Source organism: Acanthopagrus latus, chromosome 6 (genome assembly GCF_904848185.1).
Source record: "Acanthopagrus latus isolate v.2019 chromosome 6, fAcaLat1.1, whole genome shotgun sequence".
Classification (NCBI taxonomy): domain Eukaryota; kingdom Metazoa; phylum Chordata; class Actinopteri; order Spariformes; family Sparidae; genus Acanthopagrus; species Acanthopagrus latus.
Window position 1 is genome coordinate 20,754,030 of NC_051044.1, and position 17,707 is coordinate 20,771,736.

General features: G+C 40.4%; 4 protein-coding genes across 7 annotated transcripts in view; 2 read left to right on the top strand and 2 right to left on the bottom strand.

Moving 5' to 3' along the window:
• The window catches only part of camk1b (calcium/calmodulin-dependent protein kinase Ib), a 32,630-nt gene extending 31,099 nt beyond the window's left edge, over positions 1-1,531 (bottom strand). Inside the window, exon 1 of one of the 3 annotated variants that reach the window (XM_037099619.1) lies at positions 1,336-1,531. The gene's annotated coding sequence lies outside the window, so the exon portion shown is untranslated. The remainder of the gene's footprint in view (positions 1-1,335) is intronic. The other 2 variants (XM_037099620.1, XM_037099618.1) reach the window with 2 other exon arrangements.
• A 1,961-nt stretch (positions 1,532-3,492) lies between these two features.
• On the top strand, positions 3,493-11,889 carry nek4 (NIMA-related kinase 4). 2 transcript variants are annotated; one of them, XM_037099613.1, is made up of 16 exons: positions 3,493-3,803; positions 4,546-4,812; positions 4,915-5,112; positions 5,201-5,308; positions 5,852-6,006; positions 6,263-6,398; positions 7,859-8,548; positions 8,632-8,682; positions 8,850-8,987; positions 9,073-9,237; positions 9,493-9,559; positions 9,706-9,818; positions 10,008-10,099; positions 10,244-10,461; positions 10,539-10,672; positions 11,184-11,889. In XM_037099613.1, the coding sequence occupies exons 1-16, from the start codon at positions 3,714-3,716 to the stop codon at positions 11,280-11,282; spliced, it is 2,721 nt and encodes a 906-aa protein (XP_036955508.1). In that variant the 5' UTR covers positions 3,493-3,713; the 3' UTR covers positions 11,283-11,889. The 2 variants fall into 2 exon arrangements, with proteins under 2 accessions (XP_036955508.1, XP_036955509.1); XM_037099614.1 differs by having other exon boundaries at positions 10,011-10,099.
• Positions 11,890-11,978: 89 nt separating this feature from the next.
• Positions 11,979-13,254, bottom strand: spcs1 (signal peptidase complex subunit 1). Its single transcript, XM_037099621.1, has 4 exons — positions 13,066-13,254; positions 12,619-12,678; positions 12,427-12,513; positions 11,979-12,270 (listed from the first exon to the last, which is right to left on the bottom strand). The coding sequence occupies exons 1-4, from the start codon at positions 13,099-13,101 to the stop codon at positions 12,145-12,147; spliced, it is 309 nt and encodes a 102-aa protein (XP_036955516.1). The 5' UTR covers positions 13,102-13,254; the 3' UTR covers positions 11,979-12,144.
• A 257-nt stretch (positions 13,255-13,511) lies between these two features.
• On the top strand, positions 13,512-17,534 carry glt8d1 (glycosyltransferase 8 domain containing 1). The gene is made up of 9 exons (XM_037099617.1): positions 13,512-13,893; positions 14,118-14,216; positions 14,337-14,553; positions 14,710-14,827; positions 14,932-15,016; positions 15,137-15,249; positions 15,349-15,515; positions 15,675-15,787; positions 16,226-17,534. The coding sequence occupies exons 1-9, from the start codon at positions 13,878-13,880 to the stop codon at positions 16,408-16,410; spliced, it is 1,113 nt and encodes a 370-aa protein (XP_036955512.1). The 5' UTR covers positions 13,512-13,877; the 3' UTR covers positions 16,411-17,534.
• Positions 17,535-17,707: the final 173 nt, after the last annotated feature.

The window sequence follows — 17,707 nt, forward strand, 5'->3', positions numbered from 1 at the left end:
CCAAAGCTGGGCAGTTTAAAAAGAAAAGAAAAAAAATACAACAAATCCAGTTAGCCAGGGTTCTGAATCACTGTTCAAGCAGTATAATTCATTTTTGCTGGTATTTGGTTTCGGTTTGGTCTCATTTTTACCTTAATGGCTTTAACGTCTCCTTGGCAATCTCAGCAAAATAACTGTAAGCGTCGATGGAGGCTAGAGCCAGCACAACAACGCTCCATTCACACATTCAGTTCAACAAATAAAGATGATTCACTGGGTCAAAACGGTTGAACTGATGCAGTAGCGGTTGGGGGCGAGCGCTTTCTCCTGCTGTGCCAAGAGCAACATGTTTAAAAGCATGAAGAGAAACATCAACATTTACTACTGTAGATGTCAGAGAACCAACCAACTCATCACCATCACTCCCTCGGCTGCTCGCCATGGTGCCTGTCCCAGAACTACATGGTCGCCTAGCCCTGGAAACCCCATGCAACCCATTGGCTGGACTGGGAGATTTTCTAACCAGCAGTCTGATTGGTCAGCTGGTGTCGATGACGCACAACAAATCTCCTCTCAAAGTGAGCTTATTAATTGATAAGCAGACTTCTCCTGGCGAGATCCCACGGACAGGCAGAGGAGATGAGGAGGTGTGTGTGTGTGTGTGTGTGTGTGTGTGTGTGTGTGTGTGTGTGTGTGTGTGTGAGGAGAGAGTTGAGAGTGAAAGGGAGACAGAAACAGAAAGAGGGAAGGAGAAAGGAGCAGCGGAAGATTACACATCGCCGCATATTAAGGGAGAAAACCTTCGCGCCATTTATACTGTAAAGAATAACAACAACACCAATGAGGGCTCTTTCTAGAGAGTTGCTTGTAGATACTGTACAAGCTTGACTTCAATACATTATGTTAATTCAAAGGACAGAGTAGTTGTACTGGTTTGCATGGAAGAAGACACTTCAGTCGCATATTCCATGTCGGTATCTGATCTTTGAAACCGCAGCTTCAGTTACATAGAGGTCCTGCTGGTGTGAATGGGAGTACTGACCATTATGCATAACTGACGCTGTCGGCTGCTCTCAACTTCGGCCGTCTCCCCTGTTGTGAAGCTACGTATAACTTAGCTATGGTTTTAAAGTCGTTAAATCTCTCTCCATGAGTTACTCTGAGCGAAAAGTCCCCAACGGCTGCGATAAAGCGGCAGTTAAGGTTAGCTAACTGATAAAAACAAAAAACAAAAACGACCTGTCAGGAGGAGACCTAGCAAGAAAACCTACGCTGTAACATCTCTCCAAGCCTTCCGTGAAAGAGGATGAGAAATAAAAGTTTGAGTCACGACAATGCGGCAGCAGTCTCTCCTACCTGAAATGTACCGGTGCGTGAGGTCCAGCAGCCGTGTCCAGTGTCCGTCTATCTGCCTCTCCAACTCGGAGCGCTCTCACACGGAATCTGTACTTGGCAACCTCACCAGCAGCGCTCTTCCTGACGTCACCGCAGGGCAGGACGCCGAGCGGGACCAATCGGAGCCCGAGCTGTGGCGCACAGGTAAACAGTTCTGTGACGGTATTGGTCACCTCCCTCCACCGTGACTCCTGCGCTGCACTGTACTATACCCTGGATGGAAAGGCTCGGAGAGGTGAGCGGCAGCCTGACAGTAGAATAAAGGCGCCCGCTGTTAGTCGGAATCCGCTTTATTGACCGAGTCTGTGGGAAGTTAAACACATGAACATGATGGCTCCAAGAAGAGATAGAGGGGACAATAACGCCACACAAAGATAGGTAAAACTGAAAAACAGAACTACTATTTACAGACAAGTAGATAAAATAAGAGTAAATAGATAAAAGGTAGTGGACTTGCAGTTGTAGGTTTTAGCCTCTATCAACGCTCAAACTCTGAGCTACTGTTGCAGGTCTATATCAGATCCGGTGGTGACGTTCACAAACAGCAGGCCCGTGGATGTAGTGAACATCTTAATAGAGCTTACAGTTTGATTAAAGGGGGCAAATTTGATCTGACTTTGAGAGGAGAGGGATTTCTTAACGTTTTGCTTAACTTGCTGCTTCAGCTGCGTGTCTAACATCTGCAACGTCTCTATTGTATTGCAGTATTGTTCTTTAGGCCTACTTTGATATGCTCTAGATTTAAAAAAAAAAAAAAAAAAGTAACTGTTTTTACTCATTATTTTCTTTTACTGCAGTTATTTGTTGTTGTTTTGTACGTATCTGTTTGTAATGATGCTCAAAATAAAGCCTGCGAGAAACCATAAACGAGTGACTTTTCCATTCTCCATTCTCCCTGCCAGGTGCGTGGTACTGGGAAACAATGAATAAGTACGGTGTCGGCTCGCAGTGGTCTGGTGCTCCATCTAGTGGATTGTAAGGGCCCAAACAGTAAAATTCACAAAAACAATGTGCCTGAAATTAAACCAAAGTGTGGAGGTAACAACACAGCAATGGGACTTGCGCATCAATTCAGGTGCCCGGAGGTGTTATGTTATTATAAATATCATCATCCCCATTAGCAACTTCCAAGACAGAACGTATTCTTACTTGGGTCCACACAAGTAAGGAATTACATCATGACACGATACAATACAATGAAAATGCAAAGGGGAACATAACGAATGAAATATTGATTTACAAAACAGAAATATATATTTTTTCTTACTTGACATGTAATTAACGGGACACTACATAGTTTTGGAGAAGTTCAAACTGAGAAGTTTCACATTCACAATGTTGATTTGAGAATAACAAACTCAGAAATATAATTTTTTCCATTACTTCATAAACAGTCAGAGGAAAATAAGGTCCCAGTGACACTGTTTGAAGCTAGAAAGATGACACAATCCGCCAAATATAAACAAAGTAAAACAGAGGGAATTGTGTTATCCTTTAAGATCGGTTTGTTTACTCCATTTATTCTGTCATAAAAACAAAGAGAGTTTGTTTATCTAGTTTGTCAAGGCATAAAAACAATCTGCTCTGCTGATTAAAATGTATTCCTGTAAACTACATGGTGCATTTTTTAAAGATGTTCGTCTTTTCCATGGCAGGCAGACCATATGTGTGAAATCTTCACTTTAATTAATGGGATTGCATTTGCATCTCATTCACATGTAAATGAGATGAAGCATGATTCAAATGTGCACAGAAAAAAATCGCTAAATACACCTGTCCTATTATTAGACTGCAGCCTTTACTATTCTTATTTATTTGCACAGATCACTTTGGTATTGCCCGATTTCAGGTAAGGAAAAGTACAAAAAAAGGTGAAAAAAATTAAAATGCTAAAAAACTTAATGACATGTTATATGTAATATAACATATTTGAAAATATGCAGTACAAAGACACTTGAAATGTGAGCTTTTATGTTTGTAAAATCAGAATAAACTGCCTCAAACCGTCCTGACAGTGAAGCAGTACCGGTGTTTACCAGCACACTCTGGGGGGGCGCTGTGCTGTAGACGGGGCGGTGTTTGTGTCCGGTCGGACCCTCTCTCCATCGTCGGCGGTAAGCTGACAGTTGCCTAGTGACGAAAAACTATCGAGTGCTGCAGATTTCCTGCGTTTTCAAAACCTCATCGCTGGCACTGAGCTAACTAGTGCGAAGTTTCCCCACACAGATTTCTTATCGTTGTCTCGTCCCCTGCAGCTCGAGTATGGGGCGAAATAAAACCGCTGTGCTTGCCGAGTGACGTTTCAGCGTTTCGGGTCGCGTTATGAAGCCTTTTGAAGAATGATGAATAATTATATTTTCATCAGGGTCGTCGGGAAGGGGAGCTACGGGGAGGTGAACTTGGTGAAACACAAATCAGACCGAAAACAGGTGAGAGGCGGACAATATGTGTGGCATTCAGTACATCACACATGAGCTAAAAATAACCAACATATAGCGTTTGCAGTTGATAGTTTTTAGCTTGCCATCCTCAAACCCCGCTAAAGTTCAACTAGCTTAAAGTTAGCTAAAGTCGGCTAGCAGATTTGTTTACGCTCTCATTAATAATGCTCAGATTTATGAAGCTAATCTCATGATACTGTCACATCCATAACGAAACAGTCACGTCATGTGTTAGGGAACATAATTTGTGTTATTTATTAGCTACAGCAATACAACAGTTTATGCGAGCTGTTTCCTTCTGTTTGAGAGTACAGGGACAATTAGATTTAACCACTTAACATTGAGAAGTTGTACTTACATGATTTATACTACTAAACACCATGCTGAGAGTTATCATCCTCCAGGAGACGAAGATTTGTACTTGGCCTTTAAAGCCATCAAACATAAAAAATAGTTTCAGTTGCAGGACTCTCGGCGTTTCATGGCTTGAAAAGTACTCATTCATATGTGGATCACCAACTTGTGATCCACATGGCAAGGATTGTGAATCCCGGGTCTATATAAACTATAAAACAGTTATAGCTGAGGTCAGTTCTTTGTGATCTGGTTGCAGCTTCTTCATCCTATGGTGATTGTCATGTTTGCTTCCTGATCACAATTATAGAATGACGTGTTTTCTTTCATTTACAATTCACAGAGAGTATATGTGCAATCTTTTGTTTTTTTCCAGTATGTTATCAAGAAGCTGAATTTAATCACCTCCTCCAAGCGGGAGCGGCGTTCTGCCGAGCAGGAGGCGCAGCTCCTGTCCCAGCTGCGACATCCTAACATTGTGACATACAGGGAGTCATGGGAAGGAGACGACTGCCAGCTGTACATTGTGATGGGTTTCTGTGAAGGTGGCGACCTGTATCATCGACTCAAACAGCAAAAGGGCGAGCTCTTACCTGAGAGGCAGGTGGTGGAGTGGTTTGTGCAGATAGCCATGGCCCTCCAGGTATGCTGTGAGATTGAAAGTTAAGGCCATGTGAGAGTCAAATGTAACTTATTTATATGATTAAAGGACATAAGGAGTTATTGTTGTCATTTTACTTTGCAGTACCTCCATGAGAGGAACATTCTTCACCGGGACCTTAAAACACAGAACATCTTCCTGACAAAGACCAACATCATCAAAGTTGGGGACCTTGGCATCGCACGAGTATTGGAGAACCAGAATGATATGGCCAGCACACTCATAGGGACCCCTTACTACATGAGTCCAGAGCTCTTCTCCAATAAACCCTACAACCACAAGGTGATTAGGTTGTCTGCAGTTGCACTGTGTAGGTTTATTCATGAGCTCTCATATAAACTGCTTTACACATGGTTGTTATTTTTTCCAGTCAGATGTATGGGCCCTGGGTTGCTGTGTGTATGAAATGTCCACCCTGAAACATGCCTTCAATGCCAAGGACATGAACTCACTGGTCTATCGCATTGTAGAAGGAAAGGTATGTTGCATCTTACTTACTTACTTACTTATTTGTTTATGTTTTGCCTTTCATGGCTTTGTTGATAGGACAGTTGAGAGAGATGAAAGGGTGGAATGACATGATGCAAAGGGCTGCAGGTTGTATTCAAACCCTGGTCTGCTGCAGCGAGGAAAAAGCTTCTGTACATGGGACGCCTGCTCTACCAACTGAGCTAGTGGGCACCCCTGAATGTTTTTATCTTTAATGAATTGTTTATTCTTTTCCACCTGCAAGTAATCATTGTTTTGCAGACAAAATGTTTGAATATTGATCCGAGTTGTGAAGTTTGTTTGTCATTTCCTGAGAGGAAAGGTTAGTCAATGTTTGGAATAGTCTTGTGGTATTTGCAGAAAAAACATACATAAAAAGAAACAACATGACAGTAAAAAACATTACATTGGTTCTCTTCTTGTTCATTCAATGAGTTATTTTTCTGTACCCTGATAATCGAGAAATGTAATTTCTGGCCAAAAAAATACTGTCACAATGATATATAATGTTTTTCTCCGGGTTTCTCATCAGCTGCCACAGATGCCCAGTAGGTACGATCCCCAGCTGGGAGATCTAATCAAGAGCATGCTGTGTAAGAGACCCGAAGACAGGCCTGATGTCAAACTTATCCTCCGGCAGCCCTACATCAAACGACAAATCGCCATGTTCCTTGAGGCCACTAAAGAGTAGGTGGCCCTGACTGCTTTGTCATTATATCTAATGACTTTAAGGCTGTTTATTTCATACAAAACTTTTTAGTTTTTCTTTTCCTTTCCTGACATTTCTTTCAGTGTATACTTTTTGATAATCTTACACGGTCGGATATTATTATATTATTATATATCTAATCCTCCATTTTTGTTACTCCTCTGCCACAGTGAGTTCCTAGTGATAACTAAATTGAAAACATTTTTAACAACTGTTTGTTATGGTTCTTACTAGAAAAACTGCCAAGTCAAGAAAGAAAGCTGTGGGTGGCAGTGGTGATTATAAGGCTAACAGGGCATCGTCTGTGGCATCATCTCAGCCAAAACCTGAAAGGAGTCCCCAGTCTGAACCTCTAGCCAGAATGAAACGGGTGAGTCACTGCAGAATAGCATGACAGTTAAAACACAGACAACTTTGTTATTTATGTTATTATATACTAATCCAAAAAGGTTTGGAGGCTGCGCACAACACAATTAAGAACAGAATGCAGTCAGTTATGAATAGATTAATGGATGCGTTTAAAGAACACTTCATCACTCCCTAGTGCTTGTTCACATGCTTGGGAACAACTGAACCTTTCCAGGATGCCCCTATTGTACACAATCAGGATACTATCACCTGTTTCCAATTAACCTTCACCTGTGGAAAGTTTCAACAGGCTATTTTTGTTTTTTGCTTGAAAAATATCTCAAATTCAGAATAAGCAAATTTTGTAAAATCAGTAAAGATGATGAGGTACAACATTAAATATTTTTTCTTTGTTCTGTTTTAAATTGAGTTAAAATGGATCATCAAATTATTACTTTCTGTTGTATTTATGTTTTACAATGTTCCAACTTTTTTTACAATTGGGAGTTGTAGCTCAGTGTTTTTCAGTCACTACTTACTAAACTGTGTTGTCATTTATTGAAAAACTATTCTATGATTTTCTTGTTTTTCTTGTTATAATGTTATGTCATAATGAAGTAGTGATACATACAGGTATCTTACACTCAACAAGGAGGATTTATTATTAAAGGGAACTTTTTGCCTGTTGTCATGTGTTATACTGCATTTTATTTAGCCGGCTAGTACATACTACTTTGTTTGAATAAAATGGTTATTTGTGTGCCGTTTAGGGATGATGGATTGATGGATGGATAGATAGATAGATAGATAGATAGATAGATAGATAGATAGATAGATAGATAGATAGATAGATAGATAGATAGATGGATAGATGGTACTGCATTTGCCAGACTCAAACAATGAACAGTGTTGCTTATGATAAGTGCTAGCAGTGTGCTGCTGTCAATGGCAAAAACTCATAAACGTCAGCATTAACATCAACTGGCTTTAATATTAGCATAACATATATGGTTGTGACATTTGATAATTTATTGACACCTCATTTTGCTTTCTGAATGAACATGCTTTTTATTTCCTAGTCACAGTAAGCAATATGGTAAAAATGTATAGCTGTTATATTTTTACTGTAAAATAGTGAAACTTTCACGCAAATGTTGTTAGATTTAAGCCACACTGAGCCTTTTCTGACACACAATCAACAGAAATTGCACACCATTCTAATCCTGACATGACACTGAATCAGTGTTTTTTCAAACTGCCTTAACCAAATCCTGAATAAATTCCTCTGTTATAGGTTTATATATAATAGGTGTAGGTAGATGTATCCTTGTTATGTTAAGTTGTTAAGTATAACAACAGTCCAGAGGATCGCTGTGATTAAAGCAAAGTTAAAGTCAGTGTACCTGGGTTTCTCTTGTGCTGATGTCAGGTGGGAAATTGTGAGAGTTTATTGTGATTTTTGTTTTTTCTTGCCTTCCTCAGAAAGAAGAGAAATCTCAACCGCAAAAGGTTTGGAATGGCATCATTGAATCCACTCCAGTCCAAACACCTCCGCTATACAAACCCTCCTCTCCTGATGCTCTCAAAGCCAGCCTCGTGTCCCTGGCAACCATCAGCAACATTAATATTGATATTCAAGGGCAGCAGGATGAGGACCTACTGAAGAAACAGGTGCAGGGGCCTCAGTCAGTTGTGTCACAGCACCAGGCAGGTAATGAACCTGTGACTCACAGTGTGTACAAAGACAACAGGGGACGAGGGAAACCAGATCCCTCGCCCCCTCCTTCCCCTGTTAAGTCCTCTCTGAAGCCTGTATCAGGTGTTGTCAGTCGGGGAGCAGGCGAGAGGAGGGCATCCAATGGGTTGTTGGACATCCACCAACAGGCCAGGCCAAACCCTCGGGATACATTTTCCATTGTCCGTGGGGAGGAACAGATGTCAGTGGTGGATGATAAGGAGGATACCATGGAGTTACTTAAAGAGGCTGACATGCAGAACACAAACCTAGAAGTGGAGAGAAAGGCTGATTTTTCCATCCCTGAGAGGAAAACTGCACACAAATCGAATAATGAAAATATCGGAGTGAGTTTGGATGTGACTATAGACAATAAAGATGACACGGTTACCCTTCTCAAGGGAGCTCCAACACAGCAACATACCTCAGACATCCAAGTAAGTGCTTATAGTAATACAGCGTTGTTCTGATGTTTTCATATGAAATATTTGTTTATGTGTGTTAATTAATGTGTTTCCAGGAAAACCTAGAATCTACTGAAAAGCTGTTAGAGCCATTCCCTCCAGCACTGGTGAGCATTTACATTGAATACATTTACATTGTATTCACTCTGTGAACTCTTGCCAGAGTAAAGCCCATAAACTGATGGTGCAGGGCAGCAACAACCAATGGCACATGACACCGTAAGTTTTTCTTATGTTTTGCCACAGTGGAAAAAGTATACTTGTGTCTGTTTAGGAGCCCGTTCTGGAGGATTCTCCCTCACCAGCCAGTAAGCAGGGCCCTACCACTCCATGCATCCGTTCATCAGAGCCATCTGTATCACAGCAGCACAGCAAGAGGGACATAAGACGGACACGTGGAGATCAGGACAAGGTAAAGATACAGGCAGTGAGGTTTCTAAAATTATTTTGTGTTTTGTATCTTAATTTTATCAGTTTGGATTTTTGCCTTCTGTTAGTCCAAGGTAGCCACTTCTAGACCTTTACCTCCTCCTCCGGTTGAGAGCATTGCTGTGGAGGGGAAGAAGAGGAGCAGGAGGAGCACAGAGAGCAAGAGGGCGGATGTAGCTGCAACCTCCACATCAGTTAGTTCCCGTAATGACGGACTCTTACCACTGCCACAGGTGACAATTCTCCTCCACAGTATACAGCCTCATTACTACAAAGCTGTAATGTTGTATGTTAGTTAAAAAAAAAAAAAGAAAAAAAAAAAGCTGTATAAACATTTTGTCGTCGAAATCAAGTAAGGTCATAGTTTGTTCAGTTTTAGTGAACAGTGTTGAACTATTTTTGTGGTCATGGCTGATGGTTTAGCTATATTAGTGTATTCTTGCTAAACCAGCAGTTGTCAGTAAAATGGAGTTCAATTTTATATTCAGGATCGGCCTTTGTCCGCCAGAGAGAGGAGAAGACTGAGGCAGTCCCAGGAGTGTGCCAGCCAGCCAGGTACTTCTGTCTTAACTGTCCCGACACCAGAACATTTTCAGTTGGACCTATAACAAGAAACAGTTAAACTAAAGATAGGAGGCTTGAATAAAGAAAAGTAATTATTGGTATTTATTTTTGTATTTGTGATGATGCTCCCTCCACAGGTGTTAATGTTGTGAGAAGGGCATCTTATGATGTCACATCCGCCACAGATGAGCACTACAGTGTCCCGGTTACCAGATCTGTATCAGAAAATATTACTGAGACCCACAGTAAGGTACAGACACCCTGTTGCTATGAACTTTAATTGGACTTTGAAAGGTCATTAAAAGGGCAATGCACTTTTTGGATGTCTCCTAGTATGACAAAAAATAGATGTGGCATGTGTAACCCATTTGGTCTAATTATACAGTGAATTTAAAACAGAAATCTGTTCAAAACTGCAGTGGGATGTGTTTCCTTACAGCAGGATAAGCTGCCGGAGCGTAGGTCAGATGAAGATGAGTACAACTCATCCACAAGTTCCACAGAGCGTTCAGAGGGAGACAGCAGAGAAAGGTGAGAGCAAGAAACATAACTCAACTCAGACACCATACTGCTATTCATTAATTAGCTATGTAAGGTCTATGTTAACACATTCACTGATTCACAGTCCTTGGGTAACTTAGTTGTGTAATCCATGATTTTATTGGTCATCTGCAGGAAGACAGAATCCAGTGACATGCAGGATTTAGTCCATATGATGACCCAAACTTTAAGAATGGAGATTGGAGATGGTGTGTGTGAGGTGGACAGAAGCAGATTTGGCTCTACTGCACTGCCAGAATTTAAATTGAACAGGAGGTACAGGGACACTCTGGTGCTTCATGGGAAGGCTCGGGAGGAAGCAGAGAGCCTGTCACTTGGTGAAATACCAGCAGGTTAGATACGAACTCTATTGTCATCAGTCTGACATTCTGGAGCTTCCTCGTGTTTAACCAGCATGTCTCTTCAAAAGGCTCCACTTCTGGTCCAGCCAAGATAAAGAGAGCCATAGAACAGCTGAGGACTGATGTGGTGAAGGGCCTGGGGGTGAAGATGCTGGACAGAGTGCTGGAAATCATGGAGGAGGAGGATGAAACCAAACGAGAAGTATGATTTGAGAGAACAGAAACACATCACACCTTATCGTACTATAGTCATAGTCATAACACTTGCTCAGTATAAGCAGCAAAATAGGTGAATAGGAAATTATATGTTTGGTTTGTTCATGTGTATATAATGCTTTGCAAATGTTTAGACATAATGTGGTTTCCTTAAATACATTGTGTACTTTTACACCAGGAAGTAAAATGGAAGTCACGCAGATGTAATCCAAGTATAATATTTTTTGGTTAAAATTCTGCCATAGATAAATGCAGAGATAAAGGCCCAATGAGAATAAATAAATTAAGGAAATTAGATTAACCTCTTCGTTAGAAAAATATGTTAACTTTTGGATCAACTTCTGTGATGTTCCTCTCAATCAGGCCTTTGGAATAGATTTCCTTGTTTATGCACTGTGGAACCAATTTATCTGCAAAACCCAGTTTGTGCTGAGTTCAAGCTCTTAATTCGACTGTACTTTGTCACAGTTAACATCCTTTTTTTATTCTCACTGCAGCTGTGCCTTCGTGACCAGATGGGAGAAGAAAAGTACTATGCTTATGCTGTGATGGTGAGGCAGCTGAAATTCTTTGAGGATATTGCCTTCCAGGTTTAGAGAAAATGCTGTATATAAGGGAGTATATTTGCATTTCCATGACATCACTTTTGAGAACTTAAAGACGCAAGCATCTTGACGGATCTCGTGGAGCAGGAAGCTTAGTCTTGAGAAGAAATGCTTGTTTTTAAGTAGACATTATTGTCTGTGAATGTACTTTCTGTCAAATCCCACTTGTGTGGCATTGCCACTTTCACCCTCATAATTGCACACAAACTATAATTTATGCATCCAGGTTTTGTCATGGAATTGCAATTATACGGTTCCGCATGCCATTTTGTAAATTGTGTAAAATATTTTTTTTGTACCTCATTCATCAAAAATAGAATCTGTAATTACTCCTGTAATCAGGATAGCTATGCAAAGATTTTTTTGTCATGTTAAAGCACTCCATGTCTTTATTTTCTGTAGTGGATGTTCATGTTTATTTATAATGGACAGAATTTCAATAATTGTTTTACATATGCTGTATCTGTGAAGACACTAGATCTCAATACTGCTGTGTTGTAATTTCTTTAACACAAAATAATGTAATGTAGAATAACGCATTGCAGATAATTACTTTTGAATTGTTTCTAATAAATTTTACATGTATTTTTTGTTGAAACTGTAGTTTCGTGCACTATAACACATGCTGGAAAGTCCTGCTGTAGAAAACAATTCAACACAAATCAAACATCCCATTTATGAAAGATGGACAGTATCAGATGTTTATTATTTGGACACAAGTATTTAATGACTGATCAAACACTGTAATGGTGTTTTCTTCAAGAATGCTTCAAATGTGACCTGTGGGACAAAATTCAAAATAATCTCCAATATAAAAAGGATGTATTAACAGCCAGGCAGGGATGGTTCTGAGTTATTTGTGCTTCTTCTTCTTGAGACTTTCCTGAGGTTTTTGGCTGGGCTCCCCGCTGATCTCTGGTAAAGCTGGCTGCCAGGCTAGAGGATTCTGTCTGTACATAGGCCATGGAGGCAGGGTCAACTAAAGGACAGACACGGACGAAAAAAAAATCATAATGTAGACAGTTGTATGGGCCTCCATAAATGTTAACAGACAAGAAATCCCAGTTGCGTTTACAAGGCATCTACATAATACTCCTTCCCTACAAATAAAAAGAACTACAAAACAAAAACTTACCACACAGGAAATTGCAAAACCACCCAAGACTATGTACACTGTCCACCCGAACTGTTCAATGATCAGACCATACACGAATCCAATCACCTGGAAAAACCATATACATGATATCAGAGAAACTGAACAGGTAAAAAAGCTCTTGCTATAATGGGAAATTTGTATTGCTAATTTGAATGCATCATGTTTACTTACTGCTGAGATGAGTATTATTCCTTGGAAAATCTGTTCAGCCAGCTTCTGGCCTTTATAGTCCTGCAGCACAAAATAAGGAAGATAGTTATAATACAATGAGTTCACACTGACGTGATGATGATAGTGGGTCCATCTGTGCTAACCAGGTAGCAGGTGTCACATGGGTGTTGATTAATAGCTTTGTTTAACGTGACACCAATATAAGGACAATGTTAAATAACGGAAGAGAAGTTACGAATTTCTTTTGCAGTTTTGTTAAAAGCTTCTATAGAGCATAACACGTTGGTTATGTCTTCAAAGGACACCATCGCGTTAGCTAGCAGCTGTTGCGTTGATTCAACCATATCACTGGCTAGCTAACAATTACCGTTATCATGATATAAAAGCATTTATGAATGACTCGCATGACTATAAAGCTTCAACACATATCATCGCATCATATCCTACCATGTGCGTTGGAATGCTCTTGAATATAGACAACATCTTTTCGCTTAAAATGAACAAACAGGCTGAATTTGGCTCAAGCGGACGCAAGCGGAGGCTGTTTGGCTTCCGGTTTCAAAAAGATACGTCGTGTTGTCAAGGACCCATCCGGCTCCTCCCGAGTATCATAACTTGTGTTTGCCGTGCAGGTTCATAGCTCTATAAACGACAGGGATTGGGCGAAGCGCAACACGTTCTTAACAAGTTTGGTCTGGGGTTAGTGGAAAGCTGCGCCTGCCTAAATGTGTGCCTGTTGTTATGTCTGATTTTTTTTTTAACTTTTATATTTTAAGCATGTAATTGGTACCTTGTATATCCTGTCATGAAATTATATAGTCATCATACTTAACTGAACTCAGAAGTATTTTTATACACTGGAAATAGCAAGCGAATGTCATTTTATAGTCAGGCAAATGCACGGGCAGCCATTACTACGTGCAATTTGGGATAACGGATAAACTTGTTGATGTTGAGTTGGCAGTTTGGCTCAAGCGTGAATTACTTTTGCTGCTCTACTTGTTTTTTCTTCAGAGCTGACTTTACCTGCGCTGCAGATATTTCAAATTTAAGCAAATGAGTGTTAAAAGCCGCTAGTCTGCCGGCGGTCTCGTAGTGTGTTCATGCAGCAGCCACGCAGCGGTGTGGCACATAAACGGGTTCACCTCAGTCCACATTAGCTAGCCAGCTAATCCACCTCGGGGTGCACTTAGGTCAACTTTTAAGTTTTTACTGGTTTTGTTGAATTTCTTAGCTGGAAAACGGATGAGGCCGTTGTCATGACACTGAGGAGAGGTGAGTCAGTTTGGATGAACCGGTGTCTTTATTTGCATCTTTGTAACGTGTCTGTCATGTTCAGATTGTCCAGTGCTGGTGAAAAACAGTGGTAACATAGCGGATATTATTGAGCTGTCGTTTAAATCTCACATTACATCTAAACATTTGTGTGTTCTTCACAGTTCCCACACTGACACTGTTGCCATCTGTTACTAATGTCAGCTCTTCATTGTGCCTTCCAGTAAACGCGGTCATCCTTGTGCTGCTGGCTGTGGCCTTCCTGATCATAGTTCAACGAAATCTCCTCAACCTCAGTGACTTTCTACACAAGGAGCACCCTAGTATGTTTATCTTTTGCGTGTCAGCTGCTCTATATAGTGTGCACTGTTGTTGTGATCATCTTATCAGACAAAGCCTCAAACATCAACAACTTATCAAACACCAAATGTGTCTTTATCCAGATGCGGGGATGATTCTTCCCTTTGAATCTGAGTTGTCTCCTGATCTCAGACTAGAGGTCTCGAGGAAAGGGAAAGGAGAGGAGATCCCCGTCCTCATCACTGCTGCTGAGGACAGACTCGGTGCTGTCGTCGCTGCCATGAACAGCGTCTACCAGAACAGTAAAGCCAATGTTGCCTTCACCATTGTGACTATGAATGACACGGTGGATCACCTAAAGTAAGACGATGAAGCAAGTCTTTATGTAGACTTTGGCAACAGGCAGATCTCTGTTGCCTTTAGGCGCCTAAGAGAAGATGAATCTGTGAAATGTATTGTATTTGATTCAAGTAAACCTTTGTCTTACAAAACATTTGACCTTTTTCTTATCTGCAGAGTGTGGCTTAGTAAGACGAAGCTGAAAAATATAAAATATAAGATAGTTATTTTCCAGCCGGAGCTCCTCAACGGGAAGATAACGAAAGATCCACAAACCCTGGAGGCTACAAAACCAGTAAGGCAACTAAACGCTTCATCACCGGGCCAGAAAAGATACTCATGCTGCTGTTAACTTATGTTAATCTCTTGCACACTTTGTTTTATCGGTTTGCTTTTCAGTTGAGTTTCGCCAGGTTTTATCTGCCTGTATACATACCCGAGGCAGAGAAAGCTGTCTATTTGGATGACGATGTCATTGTACAAGGTAAGAGGCACCATAAAGGAAGATATTTACCTTGGCCAGACATTTTACAGCTGCTTGTAACTCAGAAAATGTGTTTTCCATGTACTGTTTCACACATTAACTCAATATGTGTTATAACAGGGGACATTCAGGAGCTTTATGAAACCAACCTCAAACCAGGACACGCAGCTGCCTTCTCAGATGACTGTGATTCAGCATCTGCTAAGGGCATTATTCGAGGGGCTGGAAATCAGGTAGGCATCTCTTCCATGATCTTGTTTTATTCAGTTATATGAAACAATCTATAATTATGCATCATAAGCGTGATTAAAATACAAATCTTTTTTCAATAGAATAATTATATAGGTTTTCTGGACTTCAAGAAGGAGGCTATCAAGAAGCTGGGGATGAGAGCCAACACATGCTCCTTTAACCCCGGGGTCATCATTGCCAACTTGACTGAGTGGAGGAACCAGAACATCACCCAGCAGCTGGAGCACTGGATGGAACTGAACAAACAGTACGTTACTCACACTGTTGAAAAGATGGGTGATTATGAGACAGTCATCCCTGCTGAAGGCAAAAATCTGGATTTTTTTTCTCCCCATTTTGCATGAATTGAACGCTAATTGAATCATTATTTCTGTTTGTATTAAGTTAATATTATTGGATTCCTCAGGGAGGATCTGTACAGTAAGAGTCTGGCAGAGAGTGTCACCACCCCCCCACTCCTCATTGTTTTCTACAAGCGTCACTCCTCGATCGACCCCATGTGGCACGTCAGGCACCTTGGTGAGCTCTGGTTTGTTACTGATAGGAAACTAGAATCCATTAAGAGCTTGAGCTTGAACTGATTTATACAGTTGGACAGTGTTGTTGTTATTTTTTCAATTTTTAGAGTTCTCTAAGCAATGGTAAAAATGTCCCTCTGCTCCCGGTCATCATCTCCTGGCTGTAGCTACATACTGAACAGGCAGATATGGGTGTGGTATCATCCTGTCATGTAACTGTAGGCAAGAATTCAAATAAGCATGTGTCCCAAAATGTTGAATGAACTATTCCTTTTAACAGACTTTTCGAATGTCCTAAGAAGCTCTGTTAGATGTGAAGTTTTCAGGTTAAAAGTTCTGAGGATTAAGTTTTGGGGAATGATTATCATTCATTATCAATATCACTGACAGTATGACATAAATCTTAATGATTATATAACAGTGAAATTTTGTTTTTCAGGCACAAGTGGAGCTGGAAACCGCTACTCCAATCAGTTTGTGAAAGCTGCCAGACTCCTCCACTGGAATGGACACTATAAGCCGTGGGGGAGAACATCCTCCTTTACTGAAGTGTGGGACAAGTGGTTCATCCCAGACCCCACAGGAAAATTTCATCCTGTGCGAAGACACACAAGGGACAAATAGATTGAAAAATTGGTTTCAGAAACTTTGGACCAGCAAAGTCCCTGCAGGACCGCAGCTCGTGATATCTCAGGAATGAAGTAAGGCCTACTCACTTGCCACTTCTGACATCCTCTGAACATGTAGATGTGTGTGCGCTCTCATTCCTCTGAACACACAGAATTGACCTTTTTTTTCTGTAACCCTGCATTTTTATTATTGCTTGGAGTGCACAATTTGTTTTTACATTTCTTTAGTCAGTTCCCTTGAGTTTGCTTTGACATGCTGCTTTTTTCCACTAAGAGGCACAGAGTGATTTCCTCCTCTAAGAGTAGCAATTTATCCTGAACATGATTTGAAACTTGTTGCATCTGGAAGTTATGACCTTTTTAATAGACATGCAGTATGCATCAATCCCAGGCAGCAGTAATAAGATACATTGTGATAATGTGCCAAGACAACCATGTACAACTTAAGCCACTGTCAAAGTAATAATGGCTTTAGAAGGGATGTGCACATGCAGCTAAATAGTGACTTATGTACTTTATTTTCACACTACAGCAGTTTGGTTGCCTCAGCGGTAACCTAAATACATTTTAAAAAGATTCCTTATTACGTTACCTCAATTCAGTACTTCCCTATGGAAAAGTAATGAATTTTTTATTTGTAATTGCACATTGGGTTATTGATCACATCCATGTCTGGACATCTTGTAACAGTGATCTGAGCCTAGTTCAGTCTTTACATCACAACTGAACAGAAAATACTTTTTTTTTCCTCTTTTTATTCAGTTATTCTGAGGGGTATTTCAATTAAGAGTTTTTAAAGAGCACCAACAGTTGATTGTAGTCAAGTTACTACACTACCATTTTCATTTTCCCACCTATGAAATCAACTCTGCCATAAATAAACTATTTCAGTACTGTACTGCCTCATTGCACTGTTACATTGTGGTTTTAATGAATTCGGACCACTAAGCAGACGGCACCTCTGCAAATATACAACATGTTTGTACCAAGTTCTCATCTTTTATTCCCATCAGAATTTTTATACACATTGGACAAAGTGTTAACCTTGCAAGTGTAAATATGTCATCTTTTGTAAAGTACATGAAATAAAAACAATTTAAATCTTGTGAGTTAAAACAATCTGTAATGGAGCTGATTCCCCCCCAAGACTGTCAAGGTTTGTGAATACTTCCTGAAAATGTATACAATAGGTACAAGTAAAGAACAAACAGTAGGAATGTCATTACAGTGCGTAACTGGTATTGTGCAAATTCATAATTTTGAAAAATACATAAAGCCAGTCAGAGGAACAA

Coding starts and splice junctions, on each gene's coding strand:
- nek4 (XM_037099613.1), top strand. CDS start 3,714: ATGATGAATAATTATATTTTCATCAGGGTCGTCGGGAAGGGGAGCTAC. Junction 8,988..9,072: donor CACGTGGAGATCAGGACAAG/GTAAAGATACAG, acceptor GCCTTCTGTTAG/TCCAAGGTAGCCACTTCTAG. Junction 10,100..10,243: donor GAGGGAGACAGCAGAGAAAG/GTGAGAGCAAGA, acceptor GGTCATCTGCAG/GAAGACAGAATCCAGTGACA.
- spcs1 (XM_037099621.1), bottom strand. CDS start 13,101: ATGTTGTCTATATTCAAGAGCATTCCAACGCACATG. Junction 12,514..12,618: donor GAATAATACTCATCTCAGCA/GTAAGTAAACAT, acceptor TGGTTTTTCCAG/GTGATTGGATTCGTGTATGG. Junction 12,271..12,426: donor GTTTTGCAATTTCCTGTGTG/GTAAGTTTTTGT, acceptor TCTGTCCTTTAG/TTGACCCTGCCTCCATGGCC.
- glt8d1 (XM_037099617.1), top strand. Junction 14,217..14,336: donor TCTACACAAGGAGCACCCTA/GTATGTTTATCT, acceptor GTCTTTATCCAG/ATGCGGGGATGATTCTTCCC. Junction 15,788..16,225: donor GTGGCACGTCAGGCACCTTG/GTGAGCTCTGGT, acceptor TTTGTTTTTCAG/GCACAAGTGGAGCTGGAAAC.